The 18,209-nt window shown below is 32.8% G+C and overlaps 1 protein-coding gene across 1 annotated transcript in view; it reads left to right on the top strand.

The window, feature by feature from the left end:
• Positions 1-18,209, top strand: part of Cdh19 (cadherin 19) — a 104,088-nt gene that overhangs the window by 29,245 nt on the left and 56,634 nt on the right. The window contains exons 3-7 of the mRNA XM_038349897.1: positions 1,132-1,251; positions 3,133-3,297; positions 4,504-4,688; positions 5,141-5,394; positions 17,066-17,187. Of these exons, the coding sequence (XP_038205825.1) occupies positions 1,132-1,251; positions 3,133-3,297; positions 4,504-4,688; positions 5,141-5,394; positions 17,066-17,187 (846 nt within the window). The remainder of the gene's footprint in view (positions 1-1,131; positions 1,252-3,132; positions 3,298-4,503; positions 4,689-5,140; positions 5,395-17,065; positions 17,188-18,209) is intronic.

The following is an 18,209-nucleotide window of genomic DNA, read 5'->3' as shown; positions in this document are numbered from 1 at the left end:
GTATATCCTTGATGTCTCTTCTATGTACTTGTTTTTATTTCTGATTTTGTTAACTTGCATATTATTGGGTATAAATGTGAAGAATTGGGGTATCATTCTGGTCAATTTTTACTTTATTAAGTATTAAATATCTTTCTCCTTGTCTTTTGATTAAATTTGACATCTATTTTATTAGATATTACCTTAGTCAAACCAGCTTGGTTCTTAGGTTCATTTGATTGAAAAGTCTTTCTCATCAATTTACTCTGAAACAACATTTATCTTTAATTTTGAGGTTTGCTTCTTGTATATAGCAGGATGGATGCTGTTTTCATATCTATTCTATTAACCCATTACTTTTTATTTGTGAATTGAGCCCATTGATACTGAGAGATTATAATGATGAGTAATTGCCCATTATTTTGTTGTTAGTAGGGGAAATAGTGTGTGTGTGTGTGTGTGTGTGTGTGTGTGTGTGTGTGTGCGCACGCGCACATGCGCGCATGTGCATGCATGCCCATGTGTGTTTGTTTGTGTGTTTTCCTTCTCTTATTTTGCTTATGTGAGATTATTTATTGCATATGTTTTCATGTGTTGCTAATTTTCTTGGGTTATAGTTTTCCTTTGAGTTCCTTTTGGATGACTAATTGTTTAAATTTGAATTTGTCATGAAATATACTGTTTTTTCATCTATGTTTACTAAAAATATTACTGGGCATAGTAAAGAGACTTTAATCCATACTTTTTTCTTCAAATTATAGTCTTTGAAGCTCATTTCAATAATGATTACAAATTTTTCAACATTATTTACTTTTTTGATCTGTAGGCCATTTTTACATATTTGATATTTTTCAAGTTCCTAGAGTGAACATGCATCCTGAAAATATCATAAACAGTATTGTCAATGTATTATGTAACAGTTCATTTCATTAATTAGAGACTGAAAGCTTTTAGTTCTCAGTCCTTTTGGGACTGAGACATATTTATAAAGCTATATTTTGTTTATTTGTTCATAACAAAATTTGTGATTTGAAAAATGAAGAACAGTATAATTTTCTTTAATGTGGCCATTTTGCTTTTCTTACTGAATGGAATTCTTTATTGAGTAAAACTCAAATCTAAATTTACTCTTAATATATCTTTTCTCTTTAGGAACATTTGTCATTAAGGTAACAGCCAATGATGCTGATGACCCTACAACTGGCTATCATGCTCGAATCGTCTACAACTTAGTACAAGGCCAACCATATTTTTCTGTTGAACCTACAACAGGTATTTGTGAATTTTAAAAAAAGTGTAACCCTCTCTGTCTCCTAAGAAGAAAATGAGAGCACATATCACCTAGGTACAAACATGTTCTATATAAGATGCCATATTTCAGCATTAGTTATGATGCCATTCCCTAATGTTTAATTTTACTGACACATAAACTGTGTTTCCATGATTCAGAGATTGAGCTATCTATATCATAGATATGGATATTTGCATGTTTGATATAAATTATTTGTAATGATTCTTATAATGTATCAGAGAAAAGGGGCAAAACAATTTAAAAATATGAGAATTAGACATTTCAGATAATTAACCAGATGTCATTTGCCAAAAGTCTGACAACAACTTAAAATTTTCCAACTGTAATAAACTTTAGGATATTGGAGATAAATCCTGAAAGACACATTTATATGACTAACCAGATATTTATGAATCACTGTATAATATTAAATATGTGGTATCACATGATAAAGAAATTACTTAAGACACAACTCTGTATTTGGCACATTTTTGTCTTTGGGACAAGCTCTTTTACATTTTATTAAACAAAGATGATCATTGCATTTCCTGATTATATTAAGTATTTGAATATCCTTAAAATCGAAGTTGAGTTCATATGTTTCTTTTTAAAGTATGTATTAAAAACAATTAGTAGTTATTTTATATGGATTGTAAATGGTCCTTACACATGCTGAACAGAAACTTTACCCAAAATTCTATTATCAATTGTAAACATATCCACTGGCTTCCAAATGTTTATATGACTCCGTTTGTTCAATGAGTATTAACTATTACCTAGCAATTCAAAGCAAAACCAACTTTAAAATTTTCCTCTTCAGAAATTACAGGCTTTAAAGACTCAATATCCTACCTAATTGTTCCAAAATTTTCAAAGTAAACAAATGAACAAACTTCTGGTTATTATTAAAATAAAAAAAGACTTAAGTTTAAAAAAATAGTGTATTTTGCTAACCAATTAAATAATTAGTTTTATGAATTTATTTGGAATATGTTGATAGTACTCTCTGCCCTGGATTCTTGATACTAAAAAAGTATCAAATATGATGTTTTTTGTATTGTGGTGGTAATAGTCTTCTCTAAAATATTATTTTTATATCTTATTATATGGATTACTGAAAAGAAATGCTGATTTATTTTGTATAGTACCTCTTTTTGAAAGACATTTCTATTTTAGCAATATTTTCCTGCTATGTATTTTGATCATGTTTCTTCTCTCTCAACCAGTTCTAGAAAATCCCCATTTCATTGCTATCCTAACCCCTAGCTTTATTCTCTCTTTCTCTCTCTCTCTCTCTCTCTCTCTCTCTCTCTCTCTCTCTCTCTCTCTCTCTCTCTCGTGTGTGTATGTATTCAAAACAAAAATAAAAGTAAAAACTAAGAAAACAAAAACAAACAAACAAAATACATGGAAATGGAAATACATTAGTAGGCTCAGGGACAGCCCTTGCCAGTAAGAGGAATGGTGGTAAGAGGAACACCTATCTCTCCTTAAGGTTACAAACCCAAAAACCCAACCTGCTGTTACCCCTTTTTGACAAATGGACCTCTGGATCCCGCCCTTGACATCAGCACTCATAAATACTCACTTCTCAGCTTTAGACCACACAAATCAGAAGAAGGAACACAAGCCGTGTCACTGAGAACAACTGAAGTCAGTATCAATATCATTTTACATAGAATAGAGTTGTGTTTATAATAAGAATCATAAACAAGATTTGTGTTTACTTTTACCATTATTGCAATTCTTTTCATTAGCAGCTAACATATAGCAAAATGACAGTTACAGCATGGAATGCTTACAAAATCAGATATGAAGAGGTCATGGACAATAACAATAAAAATCTTATTACTATTTTAAAGGAGTCATAAGAATATCTTCTAAAATGGATAGAGAATTACAAGATGCATACTGTGTAATTATCCAAGCCAGAGACATGCTTGGTCAGCCTGGAGCCTTGTCTGGAACAACGACTGTATCAATAATACTGTCTGATATTAATGACAACAAACCAATATTCAAAGAAAGTAAGTAGAAAGTTTCTTGGATTTCCATTGTAATTTAAATCATTGTAATATGCACAGATGCTAAAATTGGCTCTCTATATAGAACATTGAAGCAGTATAAAATTTACATAAAATAAATGTGCTAATTGTATACAGTAGAATTTTTCTAATTTAATATAAGAACACAAAATAAAGAGTATTGAGTCTGTATTCTACTGTTGTACTTACAAAATGCCACAAACTGACAACTTATCGATCATTTTTATACATTTTGGCTAGGTCTCACTAGGCTATAATCAAACACCACAGAACATCTTCCTATAGGTTTTGGGCATGATCTTTACTGTGTTCATGTCAGTGATGTTGACATTGTTCAGTTGTCTGTCTATCTAGTACTAGACTCTCTTCCCTTGATGGCTGATAGCTGACAGACTAACCTAGGTATTCTGCTAATTCTCAATTGACCAAATATCTCAGAGCATGTATTAAAGCAAATATTTCTCACACTAGCATATCTAAGCACAATATTTTTGCCTCTACTTCCACTTCAGTAGGTTCACATGATTAGAATAGGCCACAAAGTGAGTAAATTATATTTGTCAATATTACCTTATTAGCAAGTTAACTCTTTCTGTAAGCCTGCTCCCTGTGACAGTTTCAAACAACCATTCTTGGCATCATAGAAAATTGACATGAATACACCTTTGGAACTGTTTTTCTGCACATCGAAATGAGAATTTAATTTGAAATTTTAGACTTTATTCTTTAGAAAGAGAAGGTTACATTTTCTCTGATTTTTTATTGAAAATGCTCAATCATTTAAAGTTTCTTTACTTTTCTTTTCTCAGGAAGTCTCTCCTTAGTAACAAAAATTCATTTAAAAACATTTTTAAAAGAATGGACAATTGTCAATTATCATAATAAAATGACATTTGGCAAGAACAAAACAAAGAATGAAGAGAGTAGCAGATATATTTGTAGAATGCATTTTTGAGAAAATTCTGATAATTAAAGTAGATGCTACAAAAAATCTCCAATTTCCAATAAGAGAGAAAATAATATGCATATATGCACAAATCTAAGAGAGAGAGAAAGAAATATTAAAACCTAAAGCATATAGCTTTCAGGAAAGGCATGAGTTTTCCTAGTAGTAGAAGTAATATGATAAAGTTGGGATATTCATATGATTAAAAACTTATCCTAAATAACTGGAATTTTGTTTTAAAGGTTTCTATCGCTTCACTGTATTGGAATCTGCACCCAGTGGAACATCTATTGGAAAAATTATGGCATATGATGATGACATAGGAGAGAATGCAGAAATGGAATATATCATTGAAGAGGATGATTCACAAACATTTGACATCATCACTGATAACGAGACCCAAGAAGGTATAATTATACTAAAAAAGGTACATATATTTAAATAATAATACAAAATCTCATAAAATACATATAATTATTTTGAGGTGTTGATTATTGCTTGTTTCACTGATAATTGAACTCAGGGACCATGAAATGTAGCTTGGAAATTTAACTAATTTAGAGATGAGCAATGTAGATGCTTAAAGACCTTCTTAATTTTATTTTTTTCTTAAAATTATTTTAGAAGAAATTTAAGAAAAGAACATTTAACTAACAAGAGAGTAATTCTCAGTTTTTCAAACTTTTTAAGTTCTTAATTATAGAATTTTAGTTCTATTTTAAACAATAGTTATTTCAAATATGCTTAATGATCATAACTAATGAATTTTCAAACATTAAAATCAAACCTAAATGAAAATAAATGAGATATGTTAATGTTCAAAGTAAAAATTTGGTTAACTGAAGTTATTTCTTCTAAACATCCTTTATTTATTTGTAGAAAGTTGATTTTGAGCACCAGAGCCACTATGGCATTAGAGTTAAAGTTAAAAATTGCCATGTGGATGAGGAACTTGCATCAGCCCATGTAAATTCCTCTTCGACGTACATTAAAGTTCAAGTGGAAGATGAAGATGAACCTCCAGTTTTTCTCTTACCATATTATATATTTGGAATTCCTGAAGAAAAGCCATATGGATCAATTGTTGGAACAGTATCTGCTATAGACACAGATCGAAAACAATCTCCTATAAGGTAGATTTTAGATTTACTCACATTAGCATTGTATAAATAAATGACTACACAGGTTTGTATCAACTAATGTCTATTGAAAATGCAAAACAAAATTTTTCTAACTAGATCTTTATATATAAGATAAGAGACTTGTAAAAAATATGAAAAGGAAGTTTAAATACCCTGTGTTGTTCCAAATATATTGAAACATTCAAGGTGAAAATATTCATGAATAGAAAAATCCTCACCTAAAATTCATCACAATACACTATTTATATATCTGGGGTGTGTGTTGCATGTGTCCTGCTTTACTATCCTCTGAATTATTTCTGTGGAACATATTCTTTCACTGAACATTAGACTAAATTGGAAGCCAGTAGCATTATAAGTACTTATGTCATCCATAATCTGCAGTACTAGAATTACAGGCTCATACAATGAAAACCCTATATTTGAAAATCTAGGTCATGATGGTTGAACAGTTTGTGCTTTAATCCTCTAATACATATCCCTGCCTCTGAGAATGAAATATGCTTGCTGGTGTGTGTGTGTGTGTGTGTGTGTGTGTGTGCAACTCTGTGTGTATACATTTTTAGTTGTTCTTGTTAGGTATGTGTTCAAGTCAGAAATAAAATTTTGAGAGCTGTTTTTTTTTTCTTTTTCCATTTTTGTCCTAGAGCTTGAACTCAGATTTTCAATTTTTTGAATAAAAGCTTATACTAAATGTGTAAACTTGCTGTCCACTCTACTTCCTTAACTTGTGAAAAGATAGAAGGACTGAAGGGTTATTAATAATGGGTGAGATAAATTTATGTCTTTAGTAAAGGAAAATGTCCTATTTAAAAAAATCATAGTTTTAGTTACTCTTCCAATTAATTTTTCCAAAATATGAGACATATTTTCAATAAATATAAAACTAATATTTTATGTACTTATTTTTAGTAATTTCCCTGGCCTATTAACTCTCCTAGCTTTTATCCAGAATACTTCATAATATTCCACATTGACATGAAAGCTGAGAACTCTTTTGCTCTTTGGAGGCACTACCAAAGGTTCCTGTGTTGCATTTATACTAAGTTATTATTTTCTTTTTTTAAAATCTCTTTCCTTAGGATGTTGCCTTTAAAAATGTAGATTTAGTGACATTGTTCTGATTGTCCATTAAATAGGAACAAGGTGAGGATGTTTTCTTGAACTACTCCAAGAAACACAGTGTGAGAAATGCTGGCCTGCACAATAATCAAGAGACATAAATGCATTAAAATTCAAAGGCAAGAAATGCATTTCTACACTAAACATCTAATTTCAAGATTAACAAAATAACTTCTAATAGTAATGAAGCTTACCATATAGAATTAGCAGAAGATCCTTCTCTAATCCAACCATTAGGCATTTTCCTCAGAAGGCAATTGTCCAAGAGTAGTGAAAATGTATTATGTGCTGAGAAATGTCTACAAAGAAATGTTGGTTGACAGCCCATTTGTGTAGAATAGAATATTGGTATCAGCAAGGCAAAGACAAATGTGTACCTTAATCTGATATGCCTGGTGTCACATAAAAACAATGAGGAAAACACAAGAAGACTGTCATGTTCCGCTATACTTAGATATTAAAGTGATGTTTCAAAAAACAAAACAAAACAAAACACATGTTTATGATTATCAGTACTAATTCATGCAAGTTGTCCTTTGACCTCTTCAGTTGTGGCACACTCAAGTTTATGTAAGCAAATGTTAAAAGCTAAAGAGGAGAGTAAAAAAGTAATGAGGAGTCTCAAAGGAGGCCTATGGGATTATTTAGCATATTTTTTATAATTATAGTACTTAAATTATAATAATTAAAAAACTTCAAAGCCTTTTTTTGTGATTATCTTTCAATATTCATAATGAACTGTTGTTCTGTACTCATAGATATCAAAATCCATGGTGATCATTGGAAAATTTGTTTTTAAATTAAAACCAATACATGTAAAAATGTTTTGGCATTTTTATAGCAATAAAGTGGTTTTGAAATACATAATTAAAGAATAGAAAACATCATTAACTGCACCTGCATGTCCAATACTTTTCCATTTATTAACTTGCTGAAAACACTAATAGATGAATGATTAAGAAAATATAGGATAGTTTCAAAATATTTTCAAGAGCTTTTTTTAAAATGAAGAAAAAGAATTCTTTAAGGAAGAAACTAGCATATACTGACCTAGTCAAGTGATCAAGTATTCATGCAATCAACATGGGTAACAATTTTACAAACATATGAATCAAAATGTAAATATAAGAATACAGAATATCTGATGTATGATCCCTATGAAATGGTGACTACCAGAAGGGTCATGAACTACATGTTGAAAACCACAGATCTAGCCTATCAAGACTTTCAGAGTGTGATTGTTTCCAAAAAAAAAAAAAAAAAAAAATCTGGCCTGGTGGTGAGGTGCACGCCTTTAATACCAGCACTCAGGAGGTAGAGGCAGGTGAATCTTTGTGAGTTTGAGGCCAGCCTGGTTTACAAGAGCTAGTTCTAGGACAGGCTCCAAGCTACAAAAAAATCCCGTCTCAAAAAAAGGAAAGAAAGAAAATCTGTAAGATAACATAAAGGAAATACACATATTAATTTTCAACTGAAATCAAGGCCAAGAATAAAACAATCTTCTGAGTATGGACTAGAAAATAAATGGCACAGATACATGAAGACAGGGGTTTCTTTAATAAAACAAGAGAAAGAGTAAATGTTTACTATCTATGCTAGTTTAGTTTGGATAGTTGTATTTTAATAATATTTTTAAAAAATTATTATAATTAAGAATTTCTTCATTTATATATAAACTCTTTTTTTCTGTCTTTCAAATCAATTACCTCTGTTTTTATTAATTGTTCATATATATATATATATATATGTGTGTGTGTGTGTGTGTGTGTGTGTGTATATATATCTACATACATACATATTGTGTACACATATGCTTATATGCATATTTTCAGAATTGACCATTTGGCATTTGATATCACTTGGTATGGACTTCCCTATGGAAGATTATTTCTCTCATGTAGAGGGTTCTTAAATTGCTCTCATTTTTTTGTATAGGATTGAAGCGTCCTTGAGATTTTCACATCTACTTTGGCATGTCTGTTGGTGCTGTCCTTGTTTAACTCATGTTTGCACAGTCAAAAATAAGATTTCCTGGTTGTAGCTTCTACAATTTACTAGAAAAAACAATCTTGCCGGACAGTGGTGATGCACATTTTTAATCCCAGGATTTGGGAGGCAGAGGCAGGCAGATATCTGTGAGTTCAAGGCCAGACTGGTCTATAAGAACTAGTTCTAGGACAGCCTCCAAAAGCTACAGAGAAGCCTTGTCTCAAAAAAAATCTTCATGATCTTTGAATCCTAAAATATGTCTGACCCTTCTTTATTTTCTTTTTTTATTTATTAAAAATTTCTACCTCCTCCTCTCCTCCCATTTACCTCCCACTCCCCCCCACTCCCCTTTACTCTCTAGTTCTAAGAGTAGTCAGGGTTCCCCGCCCTGTGGAAAGTCCAAGATCCCCCCCATCCAGGTATAGGAAGGTGAGCTTCCAAATAGCTTAGGCTCCCACAAAGCCAGTCCATGCAGTAGAATCAAAACCCAGTGCCATTGTCCTTGGATTCTCAGTCAGCACTCATTGTCAGCCACATTCAGAAAGTCTGGTTTGATCACATGCTCATTTAGTCCCTGTCCAGCAGGCCTTGGTGAGCTCCCATTAGTTCATTCCCACCTTCTCAGTGGGTGGTTGCAACCCTCGCGGTCCTGACTTCCTTGCTCATGTTCTCTCTTTTTCTGGTCTTCATTTGGACATGGGGAGCTCAGTCCAGGGCTCCAATGTGTGTCTCTGTCTCTATCTTCATCCATCACGAGATGAAGGGTCTATAATGATATGCAAGATATTCATCAGTGTGGCTATGGGATAAGGCCAGTTCAGGCACCCTCTTCTCTGCTGCCCAAGGAACAAGCTGGGGACATCTCCGTGGACACCTGGGAACCCCTCTAGTGTCAAGGATCTTGCCAACCTTAAAATGGCTCCCTTAATTAAGGTATCTACTTCCCTGCTCCCATATCCACCCTTCCTCCATCTCAACCATCCCATTCCCCCAAGCTCTCCCCAATACTCCCCTTCTCCCTTCTCTCTCCCCATTTCCCCTAAACACCATACCACCCCCACCCCCTTGCTCCCAAGTTTTGCCTGGCAATCTTGTCTACTTCCATTATCCAGGAGGATAACTATATGTTTTTCTTTGGGTTCACCTTCATAATTAGCTTCTCTAGGATCAGGAATTATAGGCTCAATGTCCTTTATTTATGGCTAGAATCTAGTTATGAGTGAGTACATACCATAATCATCTTGTTAGTCTGGGTTATCTCACTCAGTAAAGTGTTTTCTATTTCCATCCATGTGCATACAAAATTCAAGATGCGATTGTTTTCTACCGCTGAGTAAAACACTAAAGTGTATATGTGCCAAACCTTCTTTATCCATTCTTCTATTGAGGGACACTTAGGTTGATTCCAGGTTCTGGCTATTACCAAGTGTTTCTATGAACATAGTTGAACAAATGCTTTTGTAGTATGATTGGGCATCTCTTGGGTATATTCCCAAGAGTGTAATTGCTGGGTCCTGAAGTAGATTGACTCCCAGTTTCCTGAGAAAACTCCACACTGATTTCAACAGTGGTTGGACAAGTTTGCATTCCCACCAACAATTGATGAGTGTTCCTCTTACTCCACATCCTCTCAAGCATAGGTAATCATTGGTGTTTTTGATTTTAGCTAATCTGACAGCTGTAAGATGGTATCTCAAAGTTGTTTTGATTTGCATTTCCCTGATCACTAAGGAGGTTGAGCATGATCTTAAGTGTCTTTTGGCCATTCAAACTTGTTCTGTTGAGAATTCTCTGTTCAGTTCAGTACCCCATTTTTTAATTTGGTTAATTAGAGTTTTAAAGTCTAGTTTCTTAAGTTCTTTATATATTTGGAGATCAGACCTTTCTCTGATGTGGGGTTAGTTAAGATCTTCTCCCATTCAGTAGGATCCGTCTTTGTCTTAATGACAGTTTCCTTTGAATTACAGAAGCTTCTCAGTTTCAGGAGGGGAGGTCCCACTTATTCATTGATGCTCTTTTTGTCTGTGCTACTGGAGTTATATTTAGGAAGTGATCTCCTTTGCCCATGTGTTGCAGACTACTTCCCACTTTCTCTTCTATCAGGTTTAGTGTGGTCAGATTAATATTGAAGTCTTTAATTCATTTGTACTTGAGTTTTGTGCATGGTGATTGATATGGATCTACATTCATTCTTCTACAGGTTGACATACAATTATGCAAGCACCATTTGTTAAAGATGCTTTCTTTCTTCCATTGTACAATTTTAGCTCCTTTGTCAAAAAATCAGGTGTTCATAGGTTTGTGGATTAATATCTGGGTCTTCTATTCGATTCCATTGGTCAACATCTCTGTTTTTGTGCCAATACCAAGCTGTTTTCATTATTGTAACTCTGTAATAGAATTTGAAGTCAAGGATGGTAATGCCTCCAGAAGTACTTTTAGTGTATAGGATGGTTTTGGCTATCCTGAGTTTTTCTTTTTGTTTTTCCATATAAAGTTTATTATTGTTCTCTCAAGGTCTATGAAGAATTTTTTGGGATTTTGACTGTGATTGCATTGAATTTATAGAATGCTTTTGGTAGAATTGACATTTTTACTACGTTGATCCTCTCAATACAAGAGCAAGGGAGATCCTTATGTTTTCTGGTATCCTCTTCAATTTCTTTCTTCAAAGACTTAAAGTTCTTATCAAATATATCTTTCACTTCCTTGGTTAGAGCTACCCCAAGATATTTTATGCTATTTGTGGCTATCATGAAAAGTGATGTTTTTCTGATTTCCCTCTCTGCTTCTTTGTTCTTTATGTATATGAGGGCAACTGATTTTTTTTTTTTTGAGTTGATCTTCTATCCTGCCACATTACTAAAGGTGTTTATCAGCTGAAGGGGTTTTTTGGTAGAGTTTTTGGAGTCACTTATGTACACTATCATATCACCTGCAAATAACAAAAGTTTGACTTCTTCCATTCCAAATAAAATCCACTTAATCTACTTATGCTGTCTTATTGCTATTGTTAGAATTTCAAACACTATAACGAAGAGGTGTGGAGAGAGTGGACAGCCTTGTCTTGTTCCTGATTTTAGTGAAATGACTTTGAGTTTCTATCCATTTAATTTAATGTTAACTGCCATCTTGCTGTATATTGCTTTTACTATATTTAGGAATGAATCTTGCATCCATAATCTCTCTGAGACCTTTATCATAAAAGGGTGTTTAATTTTGTCAAATGATTGTTCACCATCTAATGAAATGATCATGTATTTTCCTTCAGTTTATTTATATGATGAATTACATTTGATAGATTTTCATATGTTGAACCAGTCCTGCATCTCTGGAATAAAGCCTACTTGATCATGATATATAACTTTTTGGATGTGTGTTTGCCAGTATTTTATTGAGAATTTTTGCATTAATGTTCATGAATGAGATTGGTCTGTAATTCTCTTTCTTGGTTAAGTATTTGTGTGGTTCTGGAATCAAGGTAACTGTAGCTTCATAAAAGGAATTTGGCAATGACTCTTCTGTTTCTATTTTCTGAAAGACATTAAAGAGTATAGGTATTAGGTCTTCTTGGAAGTTCTGGTAGAATTCTTCATTGAAACCTTCTGGTCATGGGCTGTTTTTGTAGGGAGGTCTGATGACAGCTTCTAATTCCTTGAGATTTACAGGTCTATTTAAATTGTTCACCTGGTCTTGATTTAATTTTGGTATATGGCACTTGTCTAAAAAAAAGTTCATTTCTTTCACATTTTCCAATTTTGTGGCATACAGGTTTTGTAGTAAGATCTAATGATTCTACGAATTTCCTCTATGGCTGTGATTGTGTCCCTCTTTTCATTTCTGATCTTATTAATTTGTGTTTTCTCTCTACCTTTTGATTAGTTTAGATAGGGGTTTGTTAATCTTGTTGATTTTCTCCAGGAACCAGCTTTTTGTTTCATTGATTCTTTGGATTGTTTTCTGTGTTTCTCTTTCATTGATTCAGCCCTCAGCTTGATTATTTGCAGTATTCTACTCCTCCTGGGTGAATCTGCTTCTCTTTTTTCTAGAGTGTGCTTCTTTTTTTTCAGGTGTGCTGTTAAGTTTCTAATGTGTGCTTTCTCTGTTTTCTTTTTGTGGGGACTTAATGCTATGAACTTTCCTCTTACCACTGCTTTCATAGTGTCCCATAGGTTTGGGTATGTTGTGCCTTTATTTTCATTGAATTCAAGGAAGATTTTCATTTCTTTCTTATTTCTTCCTTCACCCAGGTGTGGTTCAGTAGTTGACTGTTCAGTTTCCATGAGTTTGTAGGCTTTCTGGGGTTAGAATTGTTGAATTCTAACTTTATTCTCTGGTGATCCAATAGTACACAGGTGGTTACTATAATTTCTTTGTATTTATGGATGTTTGCTTGGTTACCAATTTTGTGATCATTTTTTGAGAAGGCTCCATGAGATGCTGAGAAGAAGTTATATTCCATTCTGTTTGGGTGGAATGTTCTATAATGTTTGTTAAGTCCATTTGGTTCATTACATCTGTTAGTTCTCTTATTTCTCTGTTAAGTTTCTAGCTGGTTGACCTACCCATTGCTGAGAGAGGTGTGTTGAAATCTCCTACTATTAGATTGTGGGGTTTGATGTATGGTTTGTGTTCTAGTAATGTTTTCTTTATACATGTGGATGCATTTTTATTAGGGGCATATATATTTAGGACTGAGACGTCCCTCTGATAAATTTTTACTGTTATGAGTATAAAGTGTCCATATCCATCTTTTCTGATTGATTTTAGTTTGAAATCAATTTTGTTAGACACTATAGCCACACCCACTTGTTTCTTTGGTCCATTTGATTGGAAAACCTTTTCCCAACCTTTTACTCGAGGTAATGTCTGTCTTTGAGGTTGAGGTGTATTTCTTGTAAACAGCAGAATGTTGAATCCTGTTTTCATATCAATTCTCTTAACCTGTGCCTTTTTATAGGTGAATTGAGTCCATTTGTATTAAGTGATGTTAATAAATTACCAGTGGTTGTTTACTCCGGTTATTTTTTCTGGTGGCAGTGTTTGTGTTTCTCTTCTTTGAGTTGTGCTGGTGGAGGGTTGTCAGATGCTTGTGTTATTATAAATGTTGTTGGCTTCCTTGGTTTGTTATTTCCTTTCTAGTATTTTCTGTAATTCTGGGTTCATGGCTATGTATTGTTTAAATCTGTTTTTGTCCTGGAATATCTTGTTTTCTCCATCAATGGTGAATGCAAGATTTGCTGGGTATAGTTGTCTGGGCTTGCATCCGTGGTCTCTTAGTGTCTGCAGGATATCTATCCAAGACCTTCTGGCTTTCATGGTTTCCATTGATAGGTTTCCCTTTATACGTTACTTGACCTTTTTCCTTTGCAGCTCTTAATATTTGTTCTTTATTCTGTATGTTTTGTGTTTTGATTATTATATGGCAAGGAAATGCTTTTTTGATCCAGTCTATTCAGTGTTCTCTAAGCTTCTTATACTTTCATAGAAATATCCTTCTTTATGTTGGAAAAGTTTTCTTCTTTAATTTTGTTGAATATATTTTCTGGGCCTTTGAGCTGTAATGATTCTCCTTCTTCTACCCTATTATTCTTAGATTTGATCTTTTCACGGTGTCCCAGATTTCCTGGATGTTTTGTGTTAAGTATTTGTTGGATTTGTTTTGTTCTTCAATCAATGAGTTTATTTCCTTTATAGTATCTTCAGTGTCTGAGATTCTTTCTATCTCTTGTATTCTGTTGGTAACACTTGTCTCTTTAGTTCCTGTTCATTTGCCCAGATTTTTCATATCCAGCCTTCCCTCGGTTTGTGTTTTTTTCATTACCTCCATTTCATTTTTCAAGTCTTGAACTTTTTCCATTACCTGTTTGATTGCTTTTTTTTTTTTTTTTTTTTTTTTTTTTGCTTTCTTGGGTATCTTTGAGAGATTTATTCATTTTTTTTTACCTTTTTGTTTGTCATCTCCATTTCTTTACAGCATTTTTCATATCCTGTTTAAAGTCCTATATTATTTTCATAATGTTCCATTTAAAGGCTTCTTCTGAAATAGGGTGTTCAATTCTTCTTGTTGTGTGATACCTGGATTCTGGTGATGTCATGTTGTCTTTTAGCTTGTTGGAGGAATTCTTGCATTGGCACCTGCCCAACTCTTTCTTCAAATGCAGCCAAGAGAGTCCTGTCATTTTGGTCCAATATTTGCTGTGACTGACTCTCTGGCTGGATCTCCTTAGTGCAAGAGCAGGAACTGATCTGGGCCAAGGACCAGTCTGGATGGATCTCTTCAGCACAGGAACAGGGACTACATGTATTTCAAGGATGCCGGCAGATAAAAGGGCAAACTTGGGGGAAGGCAGAGTCATGTGGAATAAAGAAAACACTACAGCAGAAGCTGACGGTGCCCTGCACTCCCTTGTGGGGACCTTCTGGCCTGCTGGGCTGGCAGACACTCACCCCTCTGGGTGGATAGCCTTAGTGCAAGAGCAGGAACTGTTCCTGGGCCAAGGACCTTGCAGACAATAGGACAGGCTTGGGTAATGCAAGGTCGTTTGTCTGTCTGACCTTTCTTTAGCAATATTCCATGAGTAGGTGTGAGAAATATTTGTAATAATGGACACTGGGACAGGGCTACAGAGCTCTGTGATTTGAGTAGTTGTAATTTTCTGTAATGGTCTATATCTGAAGATTCTTTAATAAGGGCTAAGAACTATACGTATCTGTGGTTACCACAACAACAAAAAACATGGCAGAATAATCATAATTTGCAGGAGTGGAGCACATATTGTGGTGGAAACTGAAAGCTCTCTAAGGCTCACCTTACAAGAGGAAAATTATGACTGATCTTTGAAAGATAACCAATTGCTATGGGCTAGTTAAGTCATGAATCATGGAGAAGAACCTACCTATAACAATCAATTCACTAAAATAAGATAATCCGTACATCTGTTTTTATTTCCAGTTATATTTTTTATGGAATCTTATTAAATTATTTTATCTTTGCTATAGTCCCTAATTTCTAGCATATATATTAAAAATTATGTAAAAATAGTTTCTCATTCTTTATATGAAATGGAATTATACAGAAACAGGATTAGATGTTAAATAAAAAATAGAGCCATTAAAGAGCTGTTATTTTTGCCAGCAAAAATTTATTCAAAAATGCACCACTTGTAAATAGTTACAAAAAATATTTTGTAATATTTTGTAATCATTGGATATAAAAATAAACTCTTCTAAAGTCTCATTCTAATTTTTCTTTTAAGACTCTCTTGAATACCATTCTCATATTAGTATACTATTTTAAGAAACTTGTAAACTAAAGCTTAAAGTAATCTCACCCCTGACATAATTATAGCAAATTTTATGCATGTTTCTAGAAAGTCTTTAGGAATATGTTTGTAATAAAATGCCACCTAAGCCCCAAGTATTATTCTTCTCTAATTATTATTATTAATCAATCTCAGGCAGGTAAAACATAGTGATTGCTTCAACACCTTCTTTTGTTGTAAACTGGAGACAATTTTGTTCAAACTTTTTAATGAAAGATTTTGCTGGCTTTATTTTCCAAAAATAATACTAAACTAATAACCAATGTTTACCTCAAGAAAATAGATTAGAAGAATTTCTCATACTTACCAAAAAATCATATTGATATCATGTGTAAAGAAAATTTATTTTCATGAAAAATATTAAAATATTTGTTTTAAACATTTGCAGATAAGCATAATTTCATATGTGATAGAACTTACTGATTTAGACACTATCCATGGTATAAGATGGAGACTAATAGGATCAGACTGAACAAATAAAAGTGCTTACTTCTTCATAAAAGGAAAAATAGGAGGTTGCAGAAATTTCATTCATGATCAAGTTGAAGTATGGTTTATGACAAGCATGTGTATTAGTCAGGTAGTGGTGGTACACACCATTAATCCAGCCTTTGGGAGGCAGAGGCAGGCAGATTGATCTTTGAGAATTTGAGGCCAAACTCATCTACAAGAGCTATTCCCAGGACCGCCTCCAAAGATGCCAAAGAAACCATGTCTTAGAAAAAAAGCAAAAACAGGAACAAAAAATATAAAACAAACATCTATCTTGCAATTGGTTTCAAAAAATCCTTCAACAAAACTTTGTCACAGATATGCATAGGAAAGTCAGGTATTTGTATTTTAAATATCTCCATTTTATTCTAAACTCATTTTAATTTCAACTTTTCAAAAGTTATTTATATTAATTTTGGATAGTATAATATAATTACATCATTTGTTTCTTCTCCTTCCTACAAATCTTCCTATATAAGCTTCTTGCTTTCTTTCAAATTAAAGGACTGTTTATTTTTCAATAATTGTTATTTTGTGACTGATGTGCAAAGACATCTATTCTGCCCAAAATCGTAATTATGTGAATATAGTTTATTGGAATTATTCAGCATCATCTTTGCTAAGTAAAACCTGAACTTAATAATTTGTCTTACAACTTTGTAATTTGTTGCTCCCTATATAATTGATTTAAAATAAATTATATTATATGTTTATCTCTTTTCCTTTTGGTGCAGATATACACTCACTGGAAGCAAAATATTTCATATCAATGACAATGGAACAATAATTACCAATAACGTGCTTGACAGGGAGGTCAGTGCTTGGTTCAACCTGAGTGTTATAGCTACAGAAACATGTAAGTCCTGACTGAACACTTATTTAGTATATTTTCAAAACAACTAAGTAAATTTGAAAACAGATTGATATATGTTAAATGTTTTAGAAATTACATAAATTAAAGAATTTATATGTAACTTAATATATATAGCACATTTTACTTTAAGTTATTAACTTTCTCACTATAACCCATGCTTCCTATGATATCATTACTAATTTTTGAGTTTTTCTTAATTAGTGATAATGGGCTCTATATAAAATAAAGATACAATAAAATCAAATATAATAAAAATGCTCTTTTAATTAAAATGTATTTAATATACAGCAATGTGTCATTCTGCTTTTTGATGGCTGACAATAAAATGAATGGATGTTTCATAGCTTTTAGCATATGAATATATGTCTAAATGAATATATGAATATATATATGAATATGTCCATGTATATTCTTAAATGGAACGTTTAATAGAAATCTATGGAAATCTAAAAATCAGGTACATTTGAAAACACCATTGAAATGCTACTGACTAGGTATTGCCTCCTAAATTCTCCATTTACTAAAATGGTATCTTAACTTTGCTTCACTATTGTGCTGATAGTTAAGGCAATGAGTGGAGTTTTAGGTTATTAACTTATAACCTTCACAGGTTAGACTATTTATTCTTTTGTAGATAAAATGAAGAAACTGAACATGAATGCCTCTACCTTTTCCTATTTTTAGAATGAAATATTTGAACTAATTTTGTATATTAGTACTAAATCACATATAATGTAAAGCATACTTCATTCTGATATTTTGTAAAATATGACAGATTCAGTGAATCTTTATTGGTTATCATTTTAGCACCCATACATCATCACAAAATCATGAAGTCATTTTGAAATAGTGTTTACAGTTCCTGTTTCAGACTGTCAAATTTTAAATATTAGCAGTGACCGCTTATTTGTGCACTTGCTTTTCTTATTGTTTAGACATATCAGAATGTCTTTTCAAATTATAAAAAATAAACCTAATCATAACTATATATTGTTTGTTATTGT

The sequence above is a fragment of the Arvicola amphibius genome, chromosome 12 (genome assembly GCF_903992535.2).
Source record: "Arvicola amphibius chromosome 12, mArvAmp1.2, whole genome shotgun sequence".
NCBI classification, from domain to species: Eukaryota; Metazoa; Chordata; class Mammalia; order Rodentia; family Cricetidae; genus Arvicola; species Arvicola amphibius.
This window is presented reverse-complemented; position numbering and strand designations above follow the sequence as displayed.